This window comes from Mustela erminea, chromosome 5 (genome assembly GCF_009829155.1).
Source record: "Mustela erminea isolate mMusErm1 chromosome 5, mMusErm1.Pri, whole genome shotgun sequence".
Classification (NCBI taxonomy): Eukaryota; Metazoa; Chordata; class Mammalia; order Carnivora; family Mustelidae; genus Mustela; species Mustela erminea.
In genome coordinates, this window is record NC_045618.1 from 44,552,064 (window position 1) to 44,566,954 (window position 14,891).

Genomic DNA, 14,891 nt, shown 5'->3' on the forward strand with positions numbered 1-14,891 from the left:
ACAGGCTGCGCCACAGCCGCGTGAAGCAAAGAAAGCATCTCTGCTCCGGGTCCGGGCGGAAGAGATGCGGTAGTCCTGGGACTCAGATTCAGAGGTCTGGAATTGAAAGGCGCCCACACACAAAGAAACCGTGAAGTTGAGTTCCGGCGGCAAGACACGCAGAGTTCGAAATCGAGCCTTCCTTCCCGGCCGGGGTGGAAACGTCTAATCACCCACTCCCCCAGCACCCAGCGGATCTTCTTTTATCCCCTGGGGTTGCTCGGACAGCCGGTGCCGGGCACGCCCGAGGCTCCTCCAAGGAACTACAAGTCCCATCTAACCCCGGGACGCGGGCGATGATGACGAAGCCCCAGCCGATTGGCCGCGCGGGGCGGGGCGCGCAGGCCTTCTTCAAGGGAAGGGGCGGGTCGCAGGGCGGGGCGAGCGGCGGTGGCGAGGCGGACACGCCCCCTCGTCCGCGGCCCCCTCCCCGCCTCTCTCCGCCGCTTCTCTCGCTCCCCGGTCAGAGGGCCGGAGCGAGAAGATGGCGAAGACGTACGATTATCTGTTCAAGCTGCTGCTGATCGGCGACTCGGGGGTAGGCAAGACTTGCCTCCTATTCCGCTTCTCCGAGGACGCCTTCAACACCACCTTCATCTCCACCATCGGTGAGGGAGGGGCCGCGGCTGGGGACGGGGAGTGAGAGACATGGGGGGCGGGTGCAAGCGGGCCGGGGAGAGGGCTGGAGGAGAGCTTGGGAGCCCCAGGGAGGGGACCCCGGGGACGGCACGGTGGCTAGGGCAGTAGGAGAGAGTGAAGGAGTGAGGGAGAGGGGCGGGCGGGGACGTGAGGTTGGGGGGGGGCGGTGAAGAGGGAACTTGGGGGCAAAGAAAGGGGAAGGGGAACCAGAGCAACAAGGACTAGGGGTATTGGGGGAAGTGAGAGGGTTGGGGGAGTGACAGGGAAGGGTCTTAGCGGGACAAAGTGGGGGGCGGGAGACACGAAATCTCATAGAGAAAGAGAAGGGGATAGTGGGTGTGAAATGGATTAAAAGACAGGAAAGAGGAAGGAAATGCGAAGGGGGAAATGAAGCTTCGGGAGGAATGGGAGGGACGTGAAGTAAAAGAACAGAGGACACAAGGGACAAGAGGCGAGAACCCAACAATCGGAAGGGAATTCAGAGGAATGAGCTATCTGGAGGTGAGGGATGAGGGGCACTGGCCGCAAGAGGTCTGGATCTCTTGTCATGGAGGGGGTGCAGAACAAATATTGCAGGATGGGGAGAAGAGTTCAGAGGATCAGAGGTCAGAGCGAGGACAGGTGGTGGAGAAAGTAAAGGAAAGCTGGGTGTGAGATAGAAAGGAAAAGGAGAAGCAGAATATACAGTTCAGAGGTTAAGCAGAGAAGACAGAGAAAATGGGAAAGGGAGAGGAAGTGGAAAACGTGGGACACCGGACTTTCTCCAGTACCTGGGAACCCTGGTTACCATTTTCTCTCTCCCTTTCCTTTGGCTCAAGTGCAGGAAAAAGATCAAAACGTGACTAATGGTGGAATAATGCCTACAGAGTGTAAAGTGTTCTGTGAGCATTAACCGGTGTTAGGAGAATTGGCGACTCTTGGGAATGGTGTGATCAGGAAAATATGGTTCACTCCCTTACTACCATCTCCTGAGAAGCAACACTTCTCAACTTTGTAAATTCTTGGGCTTGAATGTTTAATAACTTCTCAGCGGAGGAATTGATCTTACATTCTGCCTGACTCCCTATGCGTTTTGCCTTGGTTTTAATTATTACTTGCTGGATGAATCACAACACAACAGTGTACCCCCAATTACTTTGAATTGATTAATCGTTTTACCTGATCTTGGCCGGGAGCTGTCTTTTCTACTTTTGTCCTGGCTGACTTTGTGTTCAGGTAAGGAGATAAGTAACTTACCATAAACTGAAGAGCAAATCAAGGCTGGTTTTAAACTGCCTATGCAAGTGACCTTAACATCATTTTCTTTGTTAAATAGCTGCAGTTAATTAAATACCTTAAGAATCTTATCTTTCAGTTGTCTGGGTGATGTTTGTAGTTTCTAATAGTAGCTCACTTAAGCACCTTTCACATGGTTCTTATAGCATATTTCACTGTGAATTTTTGGGATTATTATGGTGCTATGGTAACAATTGTATTTGAATACTGTGTGTCTTAAGGATAATTTACCATTTTAAAAAAAGAATATTTAGGTATGGAGCGCTCTTAAAATTGAAAACTAGGGAAGTCTATGGTTGGTTGGTTTGTTCTGGCCTCTTTCTTACAGACTGAGTGCTCTGAAACCTCCCCGGTGTTATGCTGTCTGGGCTTAGGGAAGTTTGAGTTGCAAGTTCTTGGCAGTCATTCTTGAGTGGGACTTTTTCTTTTCTGAGGAAGCAGATTTTAAATGTCATGTCTCAAGTATATTCCTAAGAGATTTGGTGGGAGCTGTCACAGCAACTAAAGGACGTTAGTTTTGGATGCTGGTACTAATTTCAAAACCCCGAATAAACCTTTTACATTGTTGAATGCATAGTGCAGTCCAGATGGCAAAGGACAATTTCTAACAAGTTGAGTGGGTAGCCTTTTGTCGTTTCTCTCTGTGTGTGACCCTCCCAGAAGCATTCTCCTGTGTCAAAAGTGAGTGAGTCTCAATGATGCGGTTTCTCTTAAGCTCCTTGGTTGACTTTCAGTCATTTGAAATAGCTTTATTAGCCCCCACCCCTTTTGCCTTAATTTTTGTCCCATATTTCCTGTAAGGGTATCTGCTTCCTTTTGTGATAGTAGCTTTTAACAATTACTTTTCTTGGGGCGCCTGGGTGGCTCAGTGGGTCGGGCCTCTACCTTTGGCTCAGCTAATGGTCCCAGAGTTATGGGATCGAGTCCCACATCAGGCTCGCTGCTCAGTGGGGGGCCTGATTTCCCCCCCCACCCCCTGCCTGCCTCTCTGCCTACTTGTGATCTCTCTCTGTCAAATAAATAAATAAAATCTTTAAAAAAAATACTTTTCTTGCAGTTGGCTTAGAATCTTTTTTGTGTGGATTTTTTTTTTTTTTAATTGAAATTGGTTCTGTAAAGGGTTGCAGCTATGAAGGCAGGAAAACCAGTGTCCTGAAACTGTGTTGAACAGAAGGCAGACATTAGTCGGAATGAGTCTCAAATGTGATCTTGGTCTTCATATTTTCTGTGAGGTGGATGTGGTTAAAAGAGGCTATGAGCTGCATTTTCAGTTGACATGGAGGAGGGGAAAGAGCCCTCAGAGGGGAAAGGAGCCACAGAGCCTGACAGGAAGTGGTATCGCACTGCCTTCAAACAGCAGAAATTTTTTTTTACCTGAAACCTAATGCTTTGCATTTGAAATTAAGCTGGGAAAAGAAGGTGAATATTAACAACATGCTCATGAACAAAGTTCTACACATTCTTCACTAACCGCACACGTAGGCATGGAGTGTCCACATCTTTAGCAGCAATATCCACTCCCTGCCCCCCTCTCCCCCATCCAGTGGTCATCTGAAATTGTTGAGGTAAGAGTTGGGACTTAAGAGTCCCAGTCATAATTATTTTTTGAGATACCTAGGTGTATAAGTTCTGGGCTTTTCTGACTGGATTTTTGACAGGGTCTGCCACAGCCTTGCTGACTAAACTTGATAAGGTCAACATCACAGGAAAAACTCATTGCTTAATACCTGATGTTTGTGTGTGTGTGATTTGGTAAATATGCATGTGTGCTTGTGTCGTCCCATGCAGATACGTGTTTAGTTTTGATACTGCTTTGTCAAAGTTCAAGTCATTGTTTAAAAAGGCATTTGCCATCTTTAGATGGTCTTTGATAGTGGTTAGGCCATCATGAAAGGAAGGAGACAGTCATTTTGATTACAGATAATGGCTCTCTCCCAAGTACTTTCTTCTCACTTCTTTAAGGTTCTGCTACCTTCTCTGAGATCCCAGCTCTCCTCATTTCCTTTCTGCTTTTGGGGTTGGTGGAAGGTGCATTGTCTTCCACCTGACCCTTTGTGAATCTTTCAGTTTATCAGTGGGATAATACTCGTTAACTACTGAGTAGGGAGGGTATATCCATTTGAAATTATAGGCCCGGGGTGCCTGGGTGGCTCAGTGGGTTAAAGCCTCTGCCTTCAGCTCAGGTCATGATCTAAGAGTCCTGGGATCGAGCCCCACATCTGGCTCTCTGCTCAGCGGGGAGCCTGCTTCCTCTTCTCCCTCTCTGCCTGCCTCTCTGCCTATTTGTAATCTCTGTCTGTCAAATAAATAAATAAAATCTTAAAAAAAAATACATAACCTCTTAACATGAAAAATACATGTTTCCAAAACAAAAATAATTAAAAAAAAAAAAAAGAAAGAAAGAAATTACAGGCCCAGTGCCTACGACCAACCAGCCTTCCAGTTCAGAGGTTTGAGAACTGAAAGAAGTTTTTCTGTTTCTTTCTTTCTGTTAAGATTTATTTATCTATTTGAGAGAGAGAGAGACAGCAGAGTGAGAGAGAACACCAGTGGGGTGGGTGTGGGGGGATAGTGGTGGGAGGGATAGAGGGGGAGGGAGAAGATAGATAGAGGATAGAGGGAGAGGGAGAAGCTGACTCCCCACTGAGCAGGGAGACTGATGGAGGACTGGATCCCAGGGTCCTGGGATCATGATCTGAGCCTAAGGCAGAAGCTCAGTCAACTGAACCACCAAGGCGCCCCTGAAAAAAGTTTTTTGATGAGCTCCCCCAAGCCTCCTGCATAATCATAATTAATCTTTTAAATGTCTGTAAGATGTGAAGTTAAGACAACTAGGAAACAGTAATACAGTCACCTGTGCATTATATTTCCTGTGGGACGTGGGTACAGTTTACTGTTGATAGGAGGCCATACAGACACCTTGGAATGGCCTGTACTGTGCAAGGTGCTGCTAGAACAGAAGAGAAAACCCAGCCCTGTCCTTTAACTGGACAGTGTGAGCGTCATTCCTTTGCTGTCTCTCCCCACCCCTCCCCCCTCTTCCTGTCAGGGTATTTCCTGAGTGGTTTCATTATTTAGTATGGTCGTAGTTTGACAGTAGAAGAGTTGGAGATTATCAACTTTCTAGCCCTGCCCCAATTTTGTAAGTAGGAAAGCTAAGTTTGAATTGACAGTGTCAGGATCACACAGCTGGTTGTTGCAGAACTTCCCATGAAGCCCCTAATTCAAGTCTGCGCGACTTCTCACTGCTGCTATTTCTGATCAGTCTGTCAGTCTGATCGTCTCCATAAATCCAAGTCACCACCTTTCCCCGGGGAGGAATTAGGTTTTGCACTTACACTTTTCTGTGAGGATTTCTCCTAGGATAACTCTGCATATGATAGCCCTCTTTTGCCTGTTTCTTTTGTGTCCCTAGTTACAGGTTGGGAGATCAAAGTGCATCCTGTCATTAAAATTCCTTCCACGTGCAAAATAGCTAATGAAATCATGTTAATAGCAGTATGCTGGTTAATTGTTGCCGCCTGGTCTCATCAGAGCACTTTTAGATATTTTATTCTGTAACGTTGCATTTTTTTCTTGGATTCACTTTTCCTAAAATCAGGGGTTGGCAAAGAATGGCCCTGGGGCCAAATGTGGCCTGTAGTTTTTGTGCCCATTGACAAGCGAAGAATGCTTGCTAACATTTCTAAGTGGTTGTTAAAATGTAAAACAAGGACTATGCAACAGAGACCATATGTGTCCTACAGAGCTTAAAAATATGTACTCACTGTTCCTTTACAGAAAAAGTTTGTCGACCCTAACCTAAAATTAAAAAACTTTTTTGGGTGGGTAACAATTCAAGGCTGTTATCAAGAATTACTGACTGAAAAACAAACTTTGTCATATTTACATTTTTATCCAAAATGTCATCAACATTTGACTAAGCATCAGCCAAATATGTAGAGTAAGTGGATTTTAATTTTCATACTTGTTTTCCTTGGTTTCAGCCTCTCACACAGAAATATGCAAGGAACATGCAACTTCAAATTGAACATTTTGTACATAAAGCCTAATTTTAATGTCATTGTGTTCTCTTGAAGCTGTCAGGAGATTTTCCATCCAAGCCGTAGCTTTCCTGACAATACTGTTTCAGAAAAAGTAGAGCTTAATGCTTGATAATAAAGGGTTAAACCTAACCTCCTCAATTCCTGTTCTAGTGAGGGAGAAAAGCCATTCAGCAAATAAAAAGTGGGTGTGGGGAAACTGAGTCTTGGACACAATATGGATATGTTTTAAGACTAAGCGTACTTTACAAAAAAGAGTTTTGCCAGCTGTTCTGCCTGGCAGCAAATCAGGGGGAAGCTTTGTTTTGGACCCACTGAGAAAGCTGTGGGGAAATAGGTTTGGATATTGTCTTCAAGGGAAATAAGCCTAGCCTTTGAAACCCAGAAAAAAATTAGCAGTTGATTTTTGAGTTAAATCCGATAACTGCATTTGAAAAGAACCATGGAACCAGAAGCAGAAGACCTCCGGGGAGCTGCTGGCACGGCCTGAGGCTGGGTCTTGTTGAGGCCTGCCTGCCTGCCCGCACGTGGAGCCATTCTGGGGACCAGCTCTCTTGTGTGTATTAGAAGTGGGAGGATTCTGCAGGAAAGAGATTTCATGCAGAATGAGGAGAGGCTTGGAGTGGGGATGGGGAAGTAGATTTCAGGTGGCGATTAATACTGTGGAGCCTAACATAATAGGGAGCTTCTGAAATGTAAGTAGCCATTGAAGTGGACTGTTTCACGTCTGGTGTTAGGGAGAGAGCATGGTGAATTAAGGGGAGTAGTGGGTCTGCAGTCAGTTTACGTCCTGGCATCTGCCATTCCTAGTTTTCTGGCCTTGGTGAGTCACTTGTCCTTCTAGAGCCTTAGTTCCTTCATCTCTAATAGAGTCTAATATTATACCAACTTTTCAGGGTTGCTGTGAATTCCCTAGGGCAGAAATCAAGCCTTATTTACCTTTTAAGTCTCCAAGGCCCATGTTAAATGACTTTTTTTTTTTTTTCATCAGCTGGATGAATGAATGGCTTGGTGGATAAATTGTGAAAGCCCTATATGAGCTATAAAGCATTGCTTGAATTTTGGTTATTATTCTCTTTCATAGTATTATAATTAGATTATGTCTGAGATACGATCAGAATGCTTAATTGGAATTCTTACCACAAGAATGGTATTTTCCCCAGTATAAAGTGTTATATATCTTTCTATTATCTGTTTTAAAGGGATGTTTTAGAATAGGTAAGATATCACTTATCTTTCAGTCTTCATAATAAGCTGTTTGACACCCGGCTTCCAATCCCCCACTGACATAAATACCAAATAGAAAATGAGTGAAATCACTGGGTTTGCTTTAGAAGAGCCATTTCAGCTTTGTCTCTGCCCATTAGCTTCAAACAATGCAACAGATGCCTGTTAACAGTTTCATGCCCAGTTTTAATTAGCAGATGGAGCTCTGTTTGTGTCTGTATTCTGCCCAGTGCTTGTTTGAGTGACAGGGTAGTGAGTGGATTGGAACTGGGCTGGGCATTTGGGTTGAATAAAGCCAAATTCTGTTTTTAAAGAGATGAATATAAACATTTATTGTATAGAACTTCTTGTGTATCTCACTAGAATGGCACAGGGTCTAGAGTAAAATGAATGTTTCCAGTTATGTTTTCTGCTCTTATTACCATTCTAAAATTACATAAGGTAGAAAAAAATGACCACTTTATGGCTTAGATGAAGGGCTTTACTGTCATGAAGTGGCTTTCTTTGAAGACCCATTTCAGTATTTCAATATTGGGCAGAGTATGTTGAGAAATATGCAAAGCTGGGATGAAACAGACTTCAGCATGAATGTGAGCATGGGCAGGAGTGGTGGCGGCCACCCTCTGCGCTGTGTGGTGTAGAGCACCGAGCTAGGGAGACCCCGGGGGAGACCAGGGGCTGACGGGTCCCTGACCTCTGCCTTGCTAAGGGAGGGAAAGGGCAGGAGAGGGCGGGTGGCTTTGCCCTACACATCGGCCATCTCTTCTTGCAAGGGAATAGGTTTTGCTGTCAATCATGTGAGGGCTAAATTTCAGTATTAAAAATACTGTCCGGGGATGATAATTAGATGTGTTGTATCTGGAGATGTGTCCTTATCCTCTGTTCATTTTGTGTTTGGGGATTTTTCTTATTTTGTGTTGAATTAATAGGAACCTTAAAGAAAGTAGGTACCTGATTGTCTTTAGAGGAAAAAATGTCTGCTTTTTTTTTTTTTTTTCCTTTAAAGTTACTAAGTTACTTGGGACTTCCTTTGAGAAGCCACATAAAGTGGTGGGGCAATTGGAAACTGTTCTCTGCAGCAGACCTGTTACTTGGCAGTGATGAAATATCTCTTTTCTCGTTGTCGTACCTATAGCATTCTGCATCAGTGTGATTGGGTGCTTTGGTATTTACCTTTTGCTGAACCATTGGACATTTTCCAAGTAGCTCTCATCTTCCTCAGCCCTGAATGTTAATTCTCAATTCCCGGGAGAAAATGCTAAAGCTCTCTATGTCCTCACGTTCATCAAATTTAGGCTTGCTGTCCCTAAGAGAGAGGCTAGGACAGCTCTAGTTGCACCCAGTGACAGCATTGCAGGACTTTAGAGCGCTTGGTTTGCAAAAGTCCGGTTAGGGATGGAATCCCACCTCATCACGATTGAGGAAAACCAACTGCAAAGCAATTAAGCAATATGTCGTGTTGCATAGCTTTCTTCTGGCAGAGCTAGGACTGGCACGACTTCCCCACATCATGTTGTGATTTTGCATATTTTGGCAAAGAACTTGGCAGTGATTATTTTAATAACTTATAGATGTTTTCCTGATATACGAAGTAGAGGGACACTCTCATACCCAGTCATGTTTTGACATGAAATATCGGGTGATCTATTTAAAAGTTGAATTGTAAGAGTCTGTTTCTTATGGCCCTATGCAAAATTTTTCTGGAATAGGTATTACAAAATATTCCAATCTCATACACAAAAATACACAAGCTCCATCACAAAAAAATAAATAAAAGGGTTTGTATTGTGAGCAGTCAGTGACTAACCCTACTGTAATTTGTATGTTGCCTGTGAATTTGGATGGGGTAACTTTATGGTTTTCAACAAGGAATTTTTTACTTTTTCTTTTCTAAAGGTCTCTGAATAAAATCTTGAGATGGAATGGAAAACAATTTTTTATTGAAAGTTAACTCTTTCAGTTTTGGAATGATTCAGACTACTATCTCAGTTCAGACTCCACTAATACTTCACCCTTATCAGTTTTTTGGGGGAGAAGGGTTGGATTGGGAAGGGGAAAAGAATGAAAATAACAGGGGCGCCTGGGTGGCTCATTGGGTTGAGCCTCTGCCTTCAGCTTGGGTCGTGATCTTGGGGTCCTGGGATTGAGCCTCGAGTCGGGCTCTCTGCTTAGCGGGGGGCCTGCTTCCCCATCTCTCTCTGCCTGCCTCTCTGCCTACTTGTGATCTCTCTCTCTCCCTGTCAAATAAATAAATAAAATCTTAAAAAAAAAAAAAAGTTACCCAAGAATGAAAATAATATTCTACCCTCCACCCCTGTCCATTTCTTTGGCTACTCCTTCAGTCTCTTGCTTTTCTTAGTAGTTGGAGAAACTATTGGGAAAGGAGTTAGAAACCTCTGCCTGTGAGAGTGTGAGGACTGGGGCACCTGGTTGGCTCAGCCGATGGAGTGTGTAACTCTTGATCTCGGGGTTGTAAGTTTGAGCCCCACACTGGGGAGAGATTACTTAAAAATCTTTAAGAAAAGAAGTAAATAAAAGGGTGTGAGGATTAGTAGTGACTTTTGACTTCATTGCTGTCTACATTGTTTAGAACTAGTTAGTAAAAATTTGGTGCTTGTTTCAGTCACAAACAGTAACAAACAGTGACAGATGAGGTTGTTGTCCACAAAAAAATAATTTGAGTGCATTTCCCGTTTTGTCTACTTACTATTGTTTTGAAAATTTCCAGTCTTACAGAAGCATGAAAAAATTGGTGGGACTGGCAAAATCTCTTACTTCCAGAAAATTCCACCATAATCAAATTTTAAAACATGCGTACATAATATCAGTTGTGTCTCTATCTTTGCCCTTCAACCTTCAGCTTTGACAAATACCATTACATCTGAAATTTGTATTGTGATCTAGAATATGATTTACCACAATTTTTTGTTCAAATCATCTATTATTGCCAAATATGTAATACTGTGAAAAACAATTGGTGTGTGTTTGCAATCAGCCCTGTTTAAGCACTTCCCAAGGAGTGAGACTGGGCCTGTTTTCTCATTGTGAAAAGCAGATACAGGCTTCGATGGTTTTCATACTCTCTTCTGGCTGCAGCATTCTACGAATCTATGAAATCAAGTAGTGTGTGTAAAGAAAGAGGGTTTGTCCTTTATTTCTTCAGTTAACCACTATGGGCAAGGGTTCTTTCTGCAGGTGAACACTAGTGTCTTGATGTCATGAAGTCAGAAGGAAGAAATAGTAGCCCTAGTTAATTCCAGCCAAGCCTGTGTTGATCTTGTAAATCAAAGGTTTTGTAGTCCTAAAGAGATTGCTTAATGAATTTGAATCCTGTGCTCAAAAAAATGCTTGGGTTCAGGGCACCAGGGTGACTCAGTTGATTAAGTGTCTGGCTCCTGGTTTCTGCTCAGGTTGTGACCTCAGGGTCATGAGATCGAGCCCCATCTCAGATTCTACACTGAGCCAGGACCCTGCTTAAGATTCTCTCTCACCCTCTCCCTCTGCCCCTCCCTCTTCTAAAAAATGCTTTGGTTTGAATAATAAAGCTGAATGTCACCAAAAATATAATCACATGAGAAGTTGGAAAAATACTTCTTTGAGAAGAGATGCATAAAGTATTTTCAACTTATCTCATTTTCTTTACATAAAACATGGTGAGGTAGGTGAAAAATAATCCAAAAAGATAAGAAGCTTTTTGCTGCTTAGGTTTGCTGGTACTGAACTTCCATTTGACAGATAAGGGACAGAGGCGTGGAGACATGGAAATGGCTCTAGGTCACACACAGCCAGACCTTAAGCAGCAGGTTTTGGATTTCAAGTCTCCTTTCTCTTACATTTCATCTGCTTTTACTTCTCTTGCTATGAAAATACATATAGTATAAAATCTGGACATAGCCAACATCTGTAGAAAATTCAGGGATTGAACCAGAGATATAGGGTCCAAGCACATCTCTAGAGTCCTTGATTAACGGAATGCTTTTGGTCAAACCTTTTAGCTCCTTCTCATGATCTTTACTTTCTTACCAGTTAAAAAGAGAGGCTAGGGGTGGGGCGAGGTTGCTTGTGAAGTGCAGAGTGGGAACTGCAGAGATTTTGTTAGTCATTTCCCAATGTAAGAAGTCTTTTTCATTTTCTCTAAATTCACTCATTTAGCAACATTGTTTCATCCACAAAATTTTGAGAGGGGAAAGAGTAACAAGTATCCAGGCAATTTAACACAATGATGAAGAGGGCTCCAAAGGGGTAAAAAAAAAAAAAAAAAAAAAAAAAAGGTTGTGAAAGCTTGGAGGTGAGGTAGAGGAAAGTTTCTAGGAGGAAATGGCATTTAAGCTAAAATCAGAACCTGGAGGAGGACTTAGTTGGGTAGAATGAGAGTGTGGGGGGACGGAGGGCTCCTCCCGCAGGTGCACCAGACAGCACAGCCCTCTGGAGGAACTCAAGACATCCTGTTTAGCTGAAGCCTCAAGTGAAATGGGAGGTGAAGTTGAAGGTAATTAAAGGGCAGGTTGTAATGGGCTTTCAGACCTGCTCAAGAGTCTGGACTCTGTCCTGAGAAGGGCAGGAGCCACTGAGAATTAGATTAGCAGACAGTATCTGTTGCCTTCTACGTCACTTGGACCCTTATGTTCACCAAGTGCTTTCACTTATATTTCTGTTTAAACTGCTCAGTAATGAAATCTATGGCTAGACATTGCTATCTCCCTGTTCTGGAAGCTCAGGTCCTGAGAGAGTAATTGACTTGATCCAACAAGTAAATCTTAGAGGAGCCCTGACCTTACTTTTGTCTACATCAACCTGCTCTTCCCAGAACAGGTTCTGGAGTTTTCCATGGGAGGGACTGTACTGGCACTGAGGCTGGAGTAACAACCATGTAAAGTGACTTGAGAAGTGTGTTGCATGGAAAGATGAAATCATCTTCTCCCCAGAGAAGTTCTTATACAGCTCACGCCAACATGCTTCACCTTGCCTGTTGACCCTGGGAGGTCAGTGGACCTGTGGCTTGGGGTTGTCTCCTGGCCTCTAACCCCGTCCCTTAGGAAGCAGTCAGATATGTGCACAGCAGAATGGAGGCAGGAAGGGACAGAGTTTAATTATGAATCCAACTCTCTCATGAAAAGGGAACTAATTGTAATGGCAACGCAGCACTGCCTCTCCACATGGGGCCATTGGTTGTTACACTTGTATGTTGTTGGCCTTAGACTATAATGTGCTAGGAATAGCTGCTTTAATTGTAAGCTTCTTTCCTTTGGCAAAGTTTAAACTTTGTGCTAGCCTGTCCTGTTCTTTTCTGCAGGGTGAAATCATCTCTACTCTGGGTTTTGTTTGTAAAGCCCTGTTTGGCAGTTTTCCTCAGAATCACAGGGCATTGTAGACTGGACTAACACCTGATTGGTTTGCTAGCCCTGAGTTTCCAGAATGCTGCTGTGAGCCAAAAAGGAGAAAGGCTGGAGCAGCTAAACCTGATAAAACAAAGTCCCATCTGCTAAAGCTCATGAAGTTGCCTGCTAGGGGAGGCCCTTGGTCTCTCATTTTAGCTTTGCATTCTGGGTTTTTACAGTGGTCATTTGTTTCTCTGAGAGATTAGGAGCAGAGCTGAGGTCCTCTGAGAGGCAGGCCACCAACATCTAAGAGGAAAAAGTGGCAGTATGCCACTTGCAGCAGGGATACTCATTATAGGAGTGTGGGCAGCTCAGTAGTAAACTTTCTGGGCTTCCATTTCTTCAAAGCAAAATTAGAGTGTTGTGAGCAATACACTCTAAAGACCCTTCTAGAAAAAAAAGATCCTGAGCGATAACCAAAGGATTCACTGACAAAAGGAAAAATAGACTTAACACAAAAGAACATGGTATGGATAAAAGAACTTGGGCTTCTGAGACAAGTTCAAGTTCAAGTCCTGTTTGAGAGCCTTGGGCAAATGATTTAAGCATTTTCTTTATTGATAAAGGAAGGATAGTAACTCCATTTCAGGATTTTGGTTTCATTTTATTTTGAGAATCAAATGCACCATCATGTGTATATTATCTTCGGCATATGGGACACACACACGAAAAGGCATGTGCAGGAGTGAACTCATTCCCAGTTCAGTGAGGTAGGCCCAGACAGCTGTGAGGGAGGACCTTGGCAATCCCTGGGACTTCATTGTTAGAGCACTTGCTTTTAAAAGAGCTAACGTTTATTGAGTGCTTACTATATATACTAGGTACAGTTCTGGGCATTTTACATGGCTTACCATTTTTCATGGATTGATCCAATTCGTTCACGAGACTACCTCTTAGGTACATTCTGTTATTCCCATTTTCCAGAAGAGGTATGGAGTCACAAAATGGTTGAACAGCTTCTCAAGGGCACGTAGCTGGTGAGTAGTGAAACCAACCCAGATCTGAATCCAGGCAGTCTTATTCCAGAAACTGTTTTTAACCACTGTGCTTTTCTACACCACCAGTGACTCAGAAATATTAAAAAAAAAAAAAAAAATTAGTTATCTTCAAGGATGCAGTGTGGTGCCAGGTGTCCTGACCAGCTGGGCGGTATCACCAAGTCTTTTGACCTCCTTGGTATCAGTTTTCCTTTTGCCAAGAGGATGGCTGTGAGGTGCTGTAGTGACAGTGCTATAGTACAGTGCTTAGCACAGGGGCTAGTGTGCAGCGCAGCTCAGTAGTTGGTGAGGGGTTTTGTTTTCTCCAGGTAATTTAAGAGGCACTTGTTAGAGTGAGTTCCATAAAATTTATGAATGGGAACATTTTCGTTACTTTATGGGGTGTGCTTTTTCTAGAAAATTCATACTGAAAGTTGTGGCCCACATGGATTTTACAAAGCCAGAATTAGAAATATTTGTCTTGAACCTCCTTCTCAAAGTGAAGGGAATTGTCCCTGGCCTTGGCTGGCTTTAAGAAGGTGTCCAGGAGCAGCCCTTGACCTCAGGGGCAACATGTCAGTGTAATGTAAGGAATAAATCTTGTGCAGCCTTCTGGCTACTGCAGACTCCCAGGGCATCTTGAATTCTTCCTTGGGGCGAGAACAAAAACAAAAACAAGACACAGTGCTCAGTACCCTGTCTAGGAGGGACAAATGTTTCAATTTAAATATTCCAGCTCAATGTCCTCTGTTAGGGCCCTGAATTTTAAGTACAGCGAGTTTCTGAGTAAAGTCTCCTGAATTTTAATGAGTTTGTTTGCATACATGAATTTGAACAATACATTAAATCTTGAAACACCGTAGCTGATTTTAATGGAGTAAATTACCCAACTTGAAAGTTAGTTGATAGGCTTTTCTTTACCAAATAATCAAGATGATGATGCTTTAATCTCAAAAAAGTCATTAATCACATTTTTACAATAGCGATACATGCCATTAATTTTTTTTAATCATTGAACTATCTCATCAAGAGAATTAGGGGAATAAATGTGTCAGTATGAGTGTAAAGCATGATTTTCCCCCCTTGTGATAGTTAGTACTTAACAAATGATTACATGGACATGGTAAGCATAAATTTGAAATTGGGTTTGGTTTTGTACAGTACTTGCTTTGGAGCAGGAAGGTGAGGTGAGATGCTCTTGGCTAGCTTGAAAGTGGTTTTTTGTTTGTTTGTTTTTAAAGATTTTATTTACTTATTTGACAGAGAGAGAGAGATCACAAGTAGGCAAAGAGGCAGAGAGAGAGAGGGAATCA

The 14,891-nt window shown here is 43.1% G+C and overlaps 1 protein-coding gene across 1 annotated transcript in view; it reads left to right on the top strand.

Annotated features, from left to right (window-relative positions):
• The first annotated feature begins 420 nt into the window (after positions 1-420).
• RAB8B (RAB8B, member RAS oncogene family) overlaps positions 421-14,891 on the top strand; it is a 60,184-nt gene continuing 45,713 nt past the window's right edge. Inside the window, exon 1 of the mRNA XM_032342789.1 lies at positions 421-647. Coding sequence (XP_032198680.1) covers positions 524-647 — 124 coding nt within the window. The 5' untranslated portion in view covers positions 421-523. The remainder of the gene's footprint in view (positions 648-14,891) is intronic.